This window comes from Magnolia sinica, chromosome 19, assembly GCF_029962835.1.
Source record: "Magnolia sinica isolate HGM2019 chromosome 19, MsV1, whole genome shotgun sequence".
Taxonomy (NCBI): Eukaryota; Viridiplantae; Streptophyta; class Magnoliopsida; order Magnoliales; family Magnoliaceae; genus Magnolia; species Magnolia sinica.
Genome location: NC_080591.1, coordinates 30,439,694 through 30,456,012, shown reverse-complemented (window position 1 = coordinate 30,456,012; position 16,319 = coordinate 30,439,694). Strand labels below are relative to the sequence as shown.

Sequence of the window (16,319 nt, the reverse complement as noted above, 5' to 3'; positions counted from 1 at the left end):
GGACATAAGTCAGATCCAAAACTCAAGGGAAATGGTTTGGTTAGTGACCCTGCCACTAGCCAATGGCTAGTAGTATGTACTATGTGGGCCCCACCATGATGTACGTGTTTCATCCACATCCACTTTTCCAGATCATTTTATGGTATGAACCAAAAAAATGAGGTAGATCCAAATCTGAAGTGGACCACATCACAGCAGGAATCAACATTGATTGAACGCTCACCATTAAAAATTTCTTGGGGCCACAAAAGTTCTGGATGAAGCCGATAATTGTTTTTACCCATCATCGAGGTCTATATGACCTAATGAACAAGTTGGATGTCAAATAAACATTACGGGTGTGCCCTAGGAGGTTTTTAACGCTGGACATTTAATCACTATTGTTTTCTTGTGGTGTGGTTCACCTGAGATTTAGATCCCGTCATTTTTGGGATCAAGCCCTAAAACGACCTGTTAAAATGGATGGAGGGCATGGATAAAAACACATACATCATCGTGGGGCCCACAGCACTGACTACTAGCCACCTGGCTAGCGGCAACCTCACTAGCAAAACTGCGTCCAAACTCAGGTAGGCCACACTACAGTGGGGGTGAAACACACCATGGAGAATGTCGAGCTTTACACAAGCCGAGCTTTAAGCTTGTTCCTACTGTTTGAGCTTGGTTTGGTCTAGATTATACAAGCTTGAGCTTAGTTTGATCAATACCTGAGCTAAGCCAAGCCGAACCAAGCCAAGTTCCAACGTGAATCATTTTAAGGTCAATGACGCAGCCAGTGAGGTTACAATAGAGGCGCGTCAATTGCTGGTTGAAAACTATTTCCAAACCCCCTCTTTGGCCAGGGTCCAGCCATGTGCCACTGAGAATTTCTGGAAGGGCCCCCACTAATCATGGGTAAGGCCCTACAAAAAAAAAAAAAAAACGAAAGTTCCAACGTGAATCAACTTGTTTTTATTTATTTATTTAATAAATAAACAATATATATAATATGGATTTTTTTTAATTATAAAAATAACGTTACAAAATAACATTAAAAAAGACTAATTCAAAAATAACAACACTAAAAAATAACAATGAATAAAAAGTTATGACTTAAAACACAAGCATATATGAGTCTCAAGGTCCTAATCATAGGAGATCATGACCAAAGTAATTTAATTACGTGCAAGGAACATCTCAATGTAGGTTAAAAAAAAAAAAAAAAGTGACCTTCGTGCAGACGCAGTCTGGCTTTGACCCACATGCTCATCTCCATCCTCCTCAAAACCATTACTATTACCTTTCCAAACAGATACAACCTCCCGGCAACACATGAGGGCCTCAATTGTTATTGGTGTAAGTGAGCTACGATGTTTACCAAAAATGATGCACTAAAGTGAAGGGATAAAATGGATAAAACACACACACACACACATAAAGGTGTGGCCCATGCAGCTTTTCCAACTCCGACCAACTGAATCCAAGTCTGCTTGAAGACTAGTTCCGTCTGAATTTTTCGGTGGAGCCGACCTAAATATATGTGTTGTATATCCACACCACCCATCCATTTTTACAAATCATTTTAGGACCTGGGCCCCAAAATGAAGCTGTTCCAAATCCCAGGTAGGCCACATCACAGGAAATATTGATCAATGAATGACCACCATTACAACTTTCCTAAGGTCTATCGTAATGTTTATTCGTCACCCAAACTGTTCGTAATGTCACATCGACGTGTGATAAAGGTTATTGACCATGAAATACTGTGGGCCACAAAAGTTTTAGATAAGATGATATTGACACTATGATGATTTTAATGGCGGTCAATGATCAATGTTTCACATGGTACGGCCCACCTAATATTTGGATCCACTTCATTTTTTTTAGCCTATGCCATAAACTGAGCCGAAAAAATGGATGGCAGCGTGGATATGCATCACATACATTGAGGTGGGCCCCACCAGTGGAAAATAGTATTGATATGAAATTTGTGTCCCCCAATAAATTGGGATTCTGTGTTGTGGTCTACTGTAGGTTTGGATATTCCTTATTTTTGGTCTCATACCGTAAAATGAGCAGAAAATTTTGATGGACAGCTGGATAGAACACATACATCATGGTGGAGCCCAGAGAGCTTTGGCACCAACTACACCACAGGCGTTGAGCTGACCAGCTAATTCGAATCCCGCTTTAGCATACTAAGTAAACTTTGTGGGCCCATCATCATGAATTATCCACGCTGTCCATCCATTTTTACATATCATTGTAGGACATGATCCAAACTGAATCATATCCAAAACTCAAGTGGACCAAACCACATGAAACAGTGTGCATATATATATATATAAAATCTATTATCCACTTCGTCATGTATATGTATTATCCATGACGTCCATCCAATTTTATGAATCATTTTAGGACATGATCCCAAAATCGAACCATATCCAAAACTCAAGTGGATCACACCATAGGAAACAACATGCATACAATTTATGAGCCAAATCAAACCGAGCCGAGCCGGCACTGCCCTGGTTTGAGCTTGGTTTGTTTGTTCAAACGAGCTGGACTCCAAGGCTTGGTTTGGTTTGAACTTCTATTCGAACCAATCCAAGCCGACCTTTCGAGCTTTGCATCCAGCTCTACTTCCGAAGGGGTGCTAATCTTTCCATAAACGGTACACATCATCCTTTGGTTTAATATCTCATCTCAGTCTAGGGCATGAAAATCACATGTAACAGTCAAAATTTCATCAAACTATAGTATTAACAAAAAAGGAAAAAAATAAAATAAAATCTCAACATTATACTGATTCAGAAAAAAAACTGTTTTGACAGTTCTTTAGACTCATAGGCGTTTTACAGAATGGCAAGAATAGAAATGGTTGGCCTTAGCACTGCTCATCTCATACCTCTATACGTTTGCTGGTCCAATGCACCTTTACCTAGAACACATTTGCCGACTTGGCACATGTCCAACATCTGCGCTATTGCTAATGTGGACTTCACTGTCCACGTATGGTGAAAATATCAGGTCGTTCTGCTCATCATATGTACATGGAGACACCGGCAGATCAGTTTTGAACCAACTAATGTATTGGACAGGGGTGGGCCACCTGATTATCAGACCAACCTGATTGCACCATCAGTAATCTTCAGTGGGACCTATCTCATGCAATGCGAGATATCCGATGCACTTAACAGGTTGGTATATGTGCTGCTTGCAAACACACGGCTGTGGCTAAAAACAAACCTTCCTCATCTATTCTTCACACTGTTTAATCAGATCTCATGGTGTTCACCTATAAAGTGGCCCAACCAAGATCAATGCAATTTGAGATGCAACACTACACTCTTTCCTTCACTATTGTAGTCCTCAGCTCCTTGCTGTTCCACTCCAAAACTATGGTTTCCTTGTGTACTGCCCGTTTCCAAGCCTCCTCGCCTCTTCTGAGCTTAAATGAACACTTCGGGGACTTGCAGCGGGCGATTTTCACTGTGCTCAAGAGGAGCCTGTTTTCCCACTGAGGCAGATAAAAACCTGTAAGCACCTTTCATCTTAAATATGTACCACTAGTTAGAAAGCAACGCTCATGGTACACTATTGATCATGTGTCAGATGTGTATGTGATCTGGACTGTCTGTCTGAGGGGCCCCACTATGAATTGGACATTGCTGAAAAATAGGACAGATCGGATGAACCCCATTACTTGATTCAATGGATAAAAGAAAGATCACTGCCCATTTTTGGGCCTTGTCATGATTGATTACTTGGGATCACCTTATGAACTAACGCTGGGTTATGGGGCCTATACATGGTGGGGCCCCTGGGACGAGCAGTCCAGATCATGTGTGTGCAAGTCGCATACAATTGACGTTCCTCATTTCAGTTGCAATGAAATGCCAACAACATGAGACATGGGTCTCTGTAACTTACACTTAGGCTGTCAAAGCCGCCTTCTTTTGCATCACACAAATCTAATGCAACGGTCCGGAGCAGCGGCCACTGCAATTATCACAATGCGAGATTTGGTTCAATGTCAGGCCCTCTCATCAAAATGGTGCTTTTTTTGAATCTGATAAGCTTACCTCTGAAGCAGCATCTGCAATGAAGTTCCTTGGGATTCCTGGGCCCTGTAATATGATGGTTAGTACTTGTTTGATGGATGGGCCCATTTGTAGATCGCCAATCAGGGCAGTACTGAAATGTTTTCTTTTCAACACTATTCTTAAATGTTCTTAGACATCTTCTTTATATTATAAAGTTACTTGGAAGTACTATAATATATCAGATTTTTTGGTGTTGCAGGTGTCCAAGACGCATATGTTTGAGCTGTTTCCCTACAAGCAATGATAATTTATTAAAAGCAAGAATGCATTCTCGCTATCTATAAAAGTTGCCAACAAAAACGAAATGCTTGGCCACACCAATAGCATTAGCCTTTCTAGGGGCTAATGAAAAAGGAGACCATACTAATACTATAAATAACGCCAGTAGGGGACAATTTTACCCCCACAATTACTTTTGCAGCAGCACCAAACTTGAAATTTTTCGAAAGGACAAGGGAAGACACTTTAAAAGAGGCAGGGTATTTTAGTAATTTGAAGGCATAGTTGCTTGGCAACATGTGGCTCGGGCAAAAAGCTGGTGAACGGCTTAGATTTTACCTGCAAGAAGAGAGTGCACAATGTTGTAGCCACAGGGTGCCTCCAGTTTGGATAGGTTATGGTGCCGCCCACCCCAAGAAAGATTTGTTGAGGATAATTTTGTATGAGGATGAATTCGGAACGTTAAAGGCTTGTGTCAGGTTGGCAGCCGATGTCAGACTTTTGCCATACCTTCCATGAATTCGAACAATATGCAGATGGTGAATTTAGAAATTGAAAAGTAAATTTTTAATGGCTCATTATCAAATCAAAGAATCAGAGGTCAAGATCATCAACAAAGCATGATTATAAGATTATCGCTTTTATAAGGGAGTGATGAGAACCAGTGTTCGAAATATCGGCATCACGTTACGTATCCCACCCTTGGGATATGGATGCGTACCGGTTATCGCAAGGGATATATCGGTTGTATTGAGTAATGTATCGTTGTTGTTGGAAACATGGGAAACATTGGAAATTGGTCGAATTTTTCAATGCAATTTCAGTGATTGTTTAAAAAGACTTCATTGCACACTTACAAATCAAAACATTACAAAAAACAAGTGCACATAATAGGTTTTCTTTGTATCAGGCCCTAATCTAGGCGTTGTTTAACTGAATTGATGCAAGTATATTCAAAGTTTATTCGTGTAATTTATAAATGTAAGGAGACGTGTGGAAACACAAGCAATACATTCAAAATCACTTGATTTTATGTTTGGACACAAAGATTGCAACCGATTTGCGAGAAATTGGAAAAATTTTGATTTTTTTCAATTTTCCGCCACTCGGTCCATCTCCTCCAAATCTCGAAATCGAAGCTCCTAATCCATGACTTTTCATGCAAAACATGAAAAATCATGGATTTGTAACAATTTCACATTGATTTACAGGAAAAAAAGAAGAAGATCGCAAATAAAAAATGCTCGCTAGATCGAACATGTGGGATATATCCCACTACTTGTGCATTTCGTATCGCACAGGAGGGATACAAGATATATTGTGAGATATATTGGCCGATATCATTGATATTTAAAACACTAATGAGAACTTTAGGGCATGTTTGGCGCATGGGATTAGGTGGGATGGAAATTGTTTGAAAATAATCATTATGGGTAGTCAGGGATTGTCGTGGAATTCAAAATTTTCATGACATCCCATTCCATGTTTGGAATGTAAAAAAACTCCCATGTATATCAAAGATGAATAAGATACAATGTTTGGCTAGCAACGGTGAAAACCCACCGGTTCTAGTGGAGGTGTGGAGGAGATACATCAGTTGTGATGAAGACGCACGAACTCTGAGTGTGTTTACGTCACCACATTCTGTGGACACCACAATGATGTATGTATTATATCCACACAGTTTATCCATTTTACGAGATCATTTTAGGGCATGGGCCCAAAAATGAGGCATATCTGAATCTCAAGTGGACCACACCACATAAGCAGTGAGGATTTAATGTCTACCATTGAAAACTTTTTGGGAGCCACAAAAGTTTTGGATCAATCTAATATTTGTTTTTTTTCCCTTCATCTAGGTCTGTGTGACCTCATGAATAGCTTGGATGACAAATAAACATCATGATGGGCCCTAGGAGGGTTTCAACGGTGGGAATCATAGTCCTCACTGCTTTTTGTGGTGTGATCCACTTGAGCTTTGGATCTGTCTCATTTTTAGGCTCGTGGCCTAATATGATCTCAAAAAATGGATGGATGGTATGGATATAATACATATACCATGGAGGGGCCCATAGAACTTGGTGACGTCCATACACTGCCATGCAATCACCTTCCCATTTTCTCTCTCAAATCCCTCGAGGGATTCGCTCCATCAGTTGTAAATCAAGCAGGATTGGGAGAATCCCTTGAATTCAAAATTTCTATCTCGCATTGCCAAACCCTTAAAACAACACCAAGAAAGGTAATAACCAAACAGTGGCTAGGTTTGAAAAAGTGATTTTCCCAATTCAATTCCATATAATACCATCTAATACAGTGCACCAAACAGGCCCTAAATAGCTCAGATCATATAAGATGCAATCAGGGGTGAAAATCCACCTAGTGCAGTATTGTGGTATGGAGCACCATTTCGTATCAAAACCCCATCTCTCTCGCTCTCCTCTCTATGTCCAGCTCACTCCCTACTACCCTCCATCCTTTCCTTGAGATGATTTCTTCCCAATCTCTCTCTTCCTCCTTCCATGTGCGTCACACATGCCATGACTCCAGTTTACATTAAAGTTAGCTCTCTCTCTCTCTCTCTCTCTCTCTCTCTCTCTCTCTCTCTCTCTTTTCTTTTTCTAATTTTTAACCCTAGCTAATGTATCGACCACAAAAAAAAAAAAAAAAAACGTTTACATTAAAGACCCGTCTCTAAGGACCCTAAACAGTACCTTTAGCCCAAGAAAGAGCACTTTTGGATGCCCCCTCCGCAATAAGATGATCTAGAGATCCAACGGCAACTTTAGCCAATTTCAAATGTTTTTGTTCTTCTAACTCCACACGGTTAGAGTCTCATACGACAAGCATGGTTCTGAATAGAGGTATTGTGGGGCATATCGGCCTGGTGGAAATGGATCAATATAGGTGTTGCGTATTAATGTCGACTTCTATCAGCCTATATCAGTTGAAAGTATTTTAAGCCAAAGAATTCAGGAAGTTATAAAAAAGAAAAGAGAAAAAAAGAAGAAGAAAAAATAGAGAGAAACAATGAGATATTCAAAAATCTATCATTTATTATTATTATTATTATCATTATTTTGGACATGCATATAATGGTATATTAGACCTTTCTTTAATAAGAATGTTGTCCGTCGGCTTAACATGTTAAAAGTAAACAAAATGGGCATTAGTTGAAGAAAAATCAAACATAATTTGGTGATTAGAATGCAACAAAGACTAGAACCCATGAAAGTGATGATTTACCCTTTTTCTAATTTTTCCTATAATGATCCATTCCGCTTTGTTTCATCGAATTCAACTCAAATATTTTCTTATGAAAAAAAGTCCTAGATCTAGTCTAAAATAACTTTCAAAGCTTCCTACATGGCTTAAATGGAAAAAAGAAGAGAAAAATTGAAAAATAAAATAAAAAAAAAAGTTTCAAATTTGGGCCTTTATGGCCTTATCAAACTGTATCGGCTAATAGGGGCTGAAATGGCATTTAAAAAAAAAAAAAAAAAAAAACTAGGGTGATATTGCTCCATATCGTGTATCATATTGAGCCAATATAGATGCAATCGCATATATTGGCCAATACGATACATATATTTCAATCCCGACTGCATGGCCTCGAAAAAATGAGCCCAATCCTGCCTTATCGTCCCTAAGCACATGTAAACTAACAATGGCACCATTACATCAATTGGACAATCTAGATAAAACCTCCATACATCCTTTTTTGGGGATTTATCTTATAATGAGAAATAATCCAGTGTTCTTATAGCACCACACACACACCCCCAAGCGCACCTCATGTAAACTAACAATGGCACCATTACATCAATTGGACAATCTGGATAAAACCTTACACATCCTTTTTTTGGGATTTATCTTATAATGAGAAATGATCTTGTTGTAACTTCAAGCCACAACAAACCAAGATTAACCCTAGATATTAGAGACTCGGATCTAATACCATGGTTAATCCTGCACTTTGCGGAAGCACGTTCAACGAAGATAGAACAATCAAAATAGAAACAACCAATCAAGCAAACACAAACACACGAATTTTATGTGAAAAACCCTTGTGGGAACATGGCAGAAAGCAACATAGATCTCCAGTTCTCCACTATAATCAAGACTTTAGAGTTACACCACTCATGCGCCCCACACCCTCTTGAGCCCCCCTTATCTACAAAGGAGGTGACCTTCACTACACTCCCTGAGCTACAAGAGCCGTGAGTTAACAGAGTGAATTGCCCTAGCTGCTACAACTCGAAAGGATTTTTGCAAAAGAGACTGACTTTATGAGAACATTCCGAAAAACCGTTCGAGGTGTAGAAAATAGGGTCATAATCTCGAGAATTGTAGGTTTGCTAAGGGCCTGTTTGGATTGACGTACAAGGGTGTATTGTATTGTATCCAACTACTATTCATGTATACGTTCGATCAATTTCAGAATACATCCACATCAACATGCCATAAATCAATGTTTGGATAGGAGGAATTGTTCGGGCAAGTATACAAATTCTTCATCTGATCAATGTTTGGATACGACGTATTCGGGCTATGTATTGTATATACGTATAATATTGAGGATACTTGTACGACGTTGGCTATTTTCAATAGCTGCTAGAGTAGAGTTGATTCTAAGGGGCTATGTGGTCCCTCAATGACGTCTGCGAGCCATCCATGCTGTCCATCTATTTTAGTTGTCAGATTTTGATTTTGTTTCGATTAGGGCCAAGTAGCCAATCGATGCCGTCCGATCGGAATTTTGGGACACATAGTATCCAACATCAGAAACTTTACATTTTTGTGAAGTGATCCGATTCCAACCGTGCATCTACTAGTTGTGGGACCCACCATGATCTGGCCCACTTTTTTGATCCGTACAATCTCTAGGAAAAAAAAAAGACGTAGAATATAAGGGGGATAAATAAAGAAAAAATGTTAAAAAAAAAGGGGAAAAAATAACAACTTGTTAAAGCCAGAACATGTGATCGGATTGTTGATCCGATCTGAAAGTCACTCGAACACTTGAACGATCGGCTTTCCGCCGGACGATCTATTGGACGATTTCCTGATTTGCCCCGATCCAACATGGTAAGAAGTGTATTTTTTGACTGTATTATGAAAGTCAGACTTTCGGAAGCGAACCTTCTCAGCTGAATGACCACGTGCAAAAGGTGGGAGATGATCTAAGGTGATGCTGGAGTAGGAATTTTTGGTCGTCCTTAGATAGAAAACCCCTTGCAACAGACGCAACCTCTATCGCACCCGAATACATTATCTTGAATAGGTTGTACTGCAAGAAGTAGAGCCGTCTAACAATACACTACCATCATTTGAATTTTTTGATGAAATGATGTATTCGTGCGCATGGTACTCCATGGATCTCAACTCCAAATCAAACATTGTATAATGTATTTTAACCCGTTTAATACAATACAATTCAATCAGAACTGTCAATCCAAACAGGCCCTAAAGAGGCAACCCTGAAGACCTTTGTCAAACCTTTCTCGATTACAGAATCAACCCGATCTCCCCTTGCAATGCACACCTTAGGAAAGCCCTAGCCCTTGAGAAAATCCATTCCCAAGCCCTTACAAGTGTAGAAAACCCTCTCACCTTACAAAACCATTGTCCTCTGAGAGAAAACACTCGTATTGTTAAGCAACAATCGTATTAGGCTTTAAATACCCCAATTTTCGTAAAACAATGTAACTAAACTTGAGTCCGTTGGTTGGACCGATCGCACTATTGATCGGATCGACTCCGATCGACAAACGCCACTCTGCTCCAGACTTTGGACCAAGAAAACATACACTCTGTAGGTTAGACCGACACTTAATCGGTTTGACCGACAAAGCCTTGCTTGAACTCCCTGACCCTGTAGAATGCAAGGCACTCACACAACAATCTCCACCTTGACTTGTATTCTGCCAAGTCACCTTGAAAATCTCTCGTGCTAGCTTCCACCTTGAGCTTAGACCGCTCCCTACATCCTCCACTTGGAACGTAGCTCCATTCACACCCCTGTGTAAAGGTGCCCAATCTCATCAATGGCTGGTAAGATTGATCAAGCCCAAGCAATGCTTGAACTTGTTTGTGATTGGCTTTGTCAACATGTCTGCAGCATTCTTGTCCGTGTGAATCTTCTGAAATTGAATCTCTACTGAAACAATCAGTTCTAGTATCTTGTGGAACCTCACGTCGATGTGCTTGGTTCTTATATGATATACTTGATTCAACACTAGATGGATAACGCTCTGACTATCACAATGCAACCGAATCGCCTCCTGCTTTAACCTGAGTTCTCCAATCAGACCCTTCAACCATAATGCCTCATTTGACGCCTCCATCATTGCCATATATTTCACCTTGGTTGTAGATAACGCTATATTAGATTGTAGTGTAGATCTCCAACATATTGGTCTTCCTGCTAATGTGAAAACATATCCCATAGTGGACCTCTTGTTGTCCAGATCTCCTACATAATCTACATCCACGTAGTGTACAACTCCACCTGAAGCTCCATGTCCCCCGAACATGATCACAGTGTTGACTATGCTGCTGAGATACATGAGAATCCATTTAACTGCATTCTAATGCTCTTTTATTGGATTCGTCATATATTTGCTGACCACGCTAACTGCCTGTAATATATCCAACCTCGTGCAAACCATATATGAGACTCCCCACTGCGCTCACGTATGACACCCGTGACATGTCTATAAAATCTCCTCTTCTATGCTTAGACATGACTTGGTTGACAACTTAAAGTGATCTGCTAGAGACGTGCTAACTGGCTTAATACCTTCCACGTAGAACCTCTCTGGCACCTTTTGCATATATCCCTTCTGAAACAGCTATAGCTTCCTAGACTCTCTGTCTCTGTGAATCTCCATTCCTAGGATCTTCTTCAGAGTGCTCAAATCCTTCATATCAAACTCCTTGCTTAAAAGAGACTTAAGCAAGAGTATCTCCCTCTTGTCCTTCGCAACAATTAACATATACCATCAATACAATGTAGGACCCATCCTCAAGCACCCTGTGATATACGCATCAATTGTACTCATATCTGATATAGCCAATCTCCACCATGTAGGAATCAAACCGCTTGTACTACTATCTCAAAGACTGCTTCAACCTATACAATGACTTCTTCAGCCTACACATGTGATCTTCCTTACTAAGCTCATCAAATTCTTCTGGCTGCTTCATGTAAATAACTTCCTCCAAGTCCCCATGAAAGAATGTCTTATTTATATCAAGCTCTCAAATTCCAAATTGGATTCCGCTACCATTGCCAGTAACACCCTAATTGACATATGTTTCATAACCAGAGAGAACTTCATTGTAATCTACTCATTCCCTCTGCGAATACCCTTTTGCTACAAGCCATGCCTTAAACTTTTTGCCCTCTTTTTCTATTAATATTTCATTCTTTCTGAACACCCACTTTCACCTTATGGCCCTCTAACCTTTTAGAAGTTTCACAAACTCCCATATCTGATTCCTATATAGAGATTCCATCTCCACCATGACCGACATCCACTTGTCGCCATCCTTTCTAGAATTAGCCTCTTGAAAGGTGGAGGGATCTCCACTCCCTGTGAACAATGCGAAAGAAACCATGTCCTCGAACCCATATCGAACCGGGGCTCTAATAGTTCGTCTCTCCTCGTTCCTGACTATATTCTCTTTGGGTATCTGGCTGATTGTTTTGATCAGTTTCTTGCTCTTGCTGAATTTCACCTTCAATAACCAGCTCAACTAGCTCCACCTGCACCGACAATCTCTCTGCCTCACCATGTGTTTCTGGTTTATATATAACGTCTTTATTGGCCTTCAACATAGCTGCCTCGTCGATGATGACATCTCGGGTAATGACCACCTTTTGAGAAATTGTATCCCAAAACTTGTAACCCTTAACACCTTTTTTATACCCGATAAAGATGCACTTTCTAGATTTGGGATCCAACTTCGTCCTTTGTCCGCTCTACATGTGGACGTATGTTGGACATCTAAAGATGCTCAACTCTGAGTAATCGACATCCTTACCTGTCCGGACTTCCTTTGCAACTTTAAGGTCCAATGTTGTAGATGGTGACCGATTCACAATAAAGCATGCCATATTAACCGAGTCTGTCCAGAAGCTTTTTGGTAACACCATATGCAACCACATACTTCTCGCCCTCTCCAACAGAGTTCTATTCAACCTCTCTACCACCTCGTTCTGTTGTGGGGTCCCTGGAGTATAAAAGTGCCTTGTGATGCCATGTTCCTTGCGGAATTCCATGAATTCGGAATTCCGCTTCCTTGTACTCCGTACCATTATTTAACATGAGACACCATTATTTAACCCAAGACACTTAACCTATCTCCTGGTTTGCTTCTCTACTTCCGCCTTCCATTCCTTGAACTTGGCGAACACCTCAAACTTGTGTTTAAGAAGTACACCCAAACCTTCATCGAACAATCGTCTATGAAGCTCATGAAATATCGTGCTCCTCCCTTAGACACTACTGTCACTGGCCCCCAGATACCGGAATGTATGTAATTGAGCACCTCGTTGCTAGTATGTGTAGCAGACTTGAACCTTACCCTGCATTGCTTCCTATAGAAGCAATGCTCGCAAAAATCCACCTTGCACAGCTTAACTCCCTTCAATAGTTTCCGTTTATGGAGTTCCAACATGCCCCTCTTGCTCATATGCCCTAACCACATATGTCACAGATAAGTGTCATTTGTGCTGGATTCCGCGTGTGAGGTGGTAACAGCCTCACCTATAATCATGCTCCCAACCAGCTTGTACAGATCTGTCGTTTGATGTCCCTTCATTAACACTATTACACCTTTGGTGACCTTGATTACACCGCTAGATGCAGTGAATGTGCACCAATTTGTATCTAGAATGCCTAAGGATATCAAGTTAATTTTCAAATATGGGATATGCTTGACATCACCTAGAGTCCGTACGACTCCATTGAACATCCTTTATCTTGATGGTCCTTATTCCGATAGCCTAGCATGCAGCGGCGTTCCCCATTAGGACACTGCCACTATCATTGGACTTGTAGGTATTGAACCAACTCTTATTCAGGCACATATGACACGAACATCCCGAATCGAGTATTCATGTATTTGTAAGATGACTCATACCTGAGGAGACCGAGAGGAGATCTCCTTCTGAGCTCTCTTCCGCTACACTAGCCGATTTATCCATGATCTTTTTATTCTTACTTTGCAGGTCTTCCTTCCGTTCTTGCCAGTCTCTCTTGAAGTGTCCCTTCATGCCACAATAGAAGCATCTGTCCTTAGCCTTCGATTTCGATCTAGACTTCTTCCTATCAGATTGAGATTGCTCCACAGATCTCCCACGTCCCTGACTTCCTTTCGCAACTAATCCCTCTGCATGGGAATCCTCAATGATGACTTCCTCCATCTTCAGAGTACTCTTCGCATACAACAGAGTAGTAACGAGATGGTCGTATGATATGGGAAGCAATACTAGAAGTAGTAACGCTTTGTCTTCATCCTTGATCGTCTCTCCGAGCCTTAACAACTCGTTACATATCTTCGTAAACGAGTTCATATGCCCCAAAAGATCAAATCCTTTATTCGTAGCCTGTAAAGTTGTTTCTTCGCAAACAACTTGTTGGTGAGGGACTTCGCCATGTACAAATTTTCTAGTTTCTTCCACATATCCAAGGATGATTCCTCATCCAGAACATTGTACATGACTTCATCCGATAGACAGAGACAGATGGCGCTCATAGCCTTCTCCCCGAGTTTGCTCCAGTCATCTTCCGACATCTTCTCTGGTTTAGTCTCCAACAACGCCTTGCTCAACCCTTGTGACACTAGAATATCCTTAACCTTCTGCTGCCACAAACTGAAATTGTTCTTCCTGTGGAATTTCTAGATATCGAATTTCGACCTTGACATCATCGTTGAATCCCCAAACGTCCTTAACCTTACACTTTGATACCACTTTCCTGTAATTTCAAACAACAACAAACCCGGATTAACCCTAGATATTAGAGACTCGGATATAATACCATGGTTAATCCAACGCTTTGCGGAAGCACGTTCAACGAAGCTAGAACAATCAAAATAGAAACAACCAATCAAGTAAACACAAACACAAATTTTACATGGAAAACCCTTTCGGAAAAAACCAGGGCACAAAGCGACAGAGATCTCCACTATAATCAAAACCTTAGAGTTATACCACTCACCTTCTTCGATTATAGAATCAACCTGATCTCCCCTTGTAATGCGCACCCTAGGAAAGCCTTAACCCTTGAGAAAATCCTTTTCCAAGCCCTTACAAGTGTAGAAAACCCTCTCACCTTGCAAAATCATTGCCCTCTGAGAGAAAACACTCGTATTATTAAGCCTTAATTGTATTACGCCTTAAATACCTCGATTTTCGCAAAACCCGTAACTAAACAGGAGTCCGTCGGCCGAACCAACCACATTGTCGGTTGGACCGATAGACACTGTTCTGCTCTAGACTTCAGACTGAGAAAATATACACTCTATAGGTCGGGATGACACTCAATCGGTCCAACCGACGAAGCCTTGCTTGAGCTCCTTGACCCTGCAGAATGCAAGGCACTCGCACAACATATCCAATGTTCTTATAGCACTACTGTGTGTATAAAACACACACACATGTGTGTGTGTAAAACAATGCTCTTTTTGCATCTCAACACTTGGACAAGGACAATTCATTCGATCTATCTAGACCACCCATTAGGTCTAACCCACATTTTATTAGCTACCATGTAAAAAGTTGCACCGATGGCCGATGGGATACATCTAAACATTTGATCATTAGCTTATAAAATGATGGTCAAGATCATTTACGAAAAAATAGGCCTAAGCAGCAATTTGGGACATCCATTTGTTGGGGCCCACTAAGGACTGCTTATTATCCTGAAGAATTGCATTTGTCAGAGAATCCTAAACATCTGATCCATCGCTTGGAAAATGGATGGCCTTAGAAAGAATGGCAACTTGTGGAAGGATTGGATCATCCGATCGATGTGATATTTTACAATGTAGACCATGAAATACATGTAGAACTTAATGGCATTCTAGACTTATTGAGTGGATGGTTCGAGTGTCCTAGTGCAACTTGGAGCACTCTAGCATAATGCTTTGAGAACACTGGATCATTTCCAAGGTATTCAGTAATGGTAATAGCTGGAGTAATGGCGGGCTATTGATCATTACGATATGAGCCGTAATGGCCTCTTTCAATGCATCTCTAGTTCTACACAAGAATATTAGCCGATTTGGCATGCTTTTGTGAGATCCAAGACATTCATCTGGAGGGCCCAACCTCTCCCATGACCTGGCCAAAAGAATCAGGCCAATCAGCTCATCATATGAACTATACGCTTACAACATTATGAGATAGGGAGTCATGGTGCTGGGGCCAAGCATAGGCCTGCCAACCCTAGCCTGCAAGGTAACACCGCGCCGTCGCTGCGGTTCCGATGTCGCATCCCGCGCGCCGAGGTGATACCCAGGCCAGAAGAGTGGGCCCGCGTTCAGTTCGAGGAAAACACCGCGCTGTTGCAAAACCCAAGAGAAACATCACATCAAATCCCATCAATCCCATCAATCAATTGCACATCACCTCACATGTCAAAGTACAACCCCATTCCCAAGCAACCCCCAAAGTTAAACTCTCCCTTACACAAAGTACACACATCACATCACTCACCCATCTCTCTCTTTCAACCTCTCTCTCTCATCTCTCTCTCCCTCATTCTCTCCAAGCAACCGTCCATGGCTTCCATGGGAAACAAATTAGTGTGGCCCACCTTCCTACCTTCCATCTCCACCATCCAAGTCCGATTTCAACCGTTGAAGTCCATCCATTGGAGCTCTAGGATGCGTTGGCAGAAGGAGGAGGAGAAGATCATAGGTGGGTGATCTTATGCTTTAATTTGTGATTTAAGGGCCCACTTATGGTGAGACTCATCTTGATATATGCATTGTATAGGGAGG

At 41.0% G+C, this 16,319-nt stretch overlaps 1 protein-coding gene and 1 non-coding gene across 2 annotated transcripts in view; one reads left to right on the top strand and one right to left on the bottom strand.

The window, feature by feature from the left end:
* The first annotated feature begins 748 nt into the window (after nucleotides 1–748).
* On the top strand, nucleotides 749–902 carry LOC131235875 (U4 spliceosomal RNA). The gene has a single exon (XR_009166392.1). It is a non-coding gene; the product is annotated as a U4 spliceosomal RNA (small nuclear RNA).
* A 1,802-nt stretch (nucleotides 903–2,704) lies between these two features.
* The window catches only part of LOC131235508 (BTB/POZ domain-containing protein FBL11), a 112,633-nt gene continuing 99,018 nt past the window's right edge, over nucleotides 2,705–16,319 (bottom strand). The window contains 3 exon segments of the mRNA XM_058232697.1: nucleotides 2,705–3,499; nucleotides 3,913–3,981; nucleotides 4,065–4,109. Of these exon segments, the coding sequence (XP_058088680.1) occupies nucleotides 3,323–3,499; nucleotides 3,913–3,981; nucleotides 4,065–4,109 (291 nt within the window). The 3' untranslated portion in view covers nucleotides 2,705–3,322.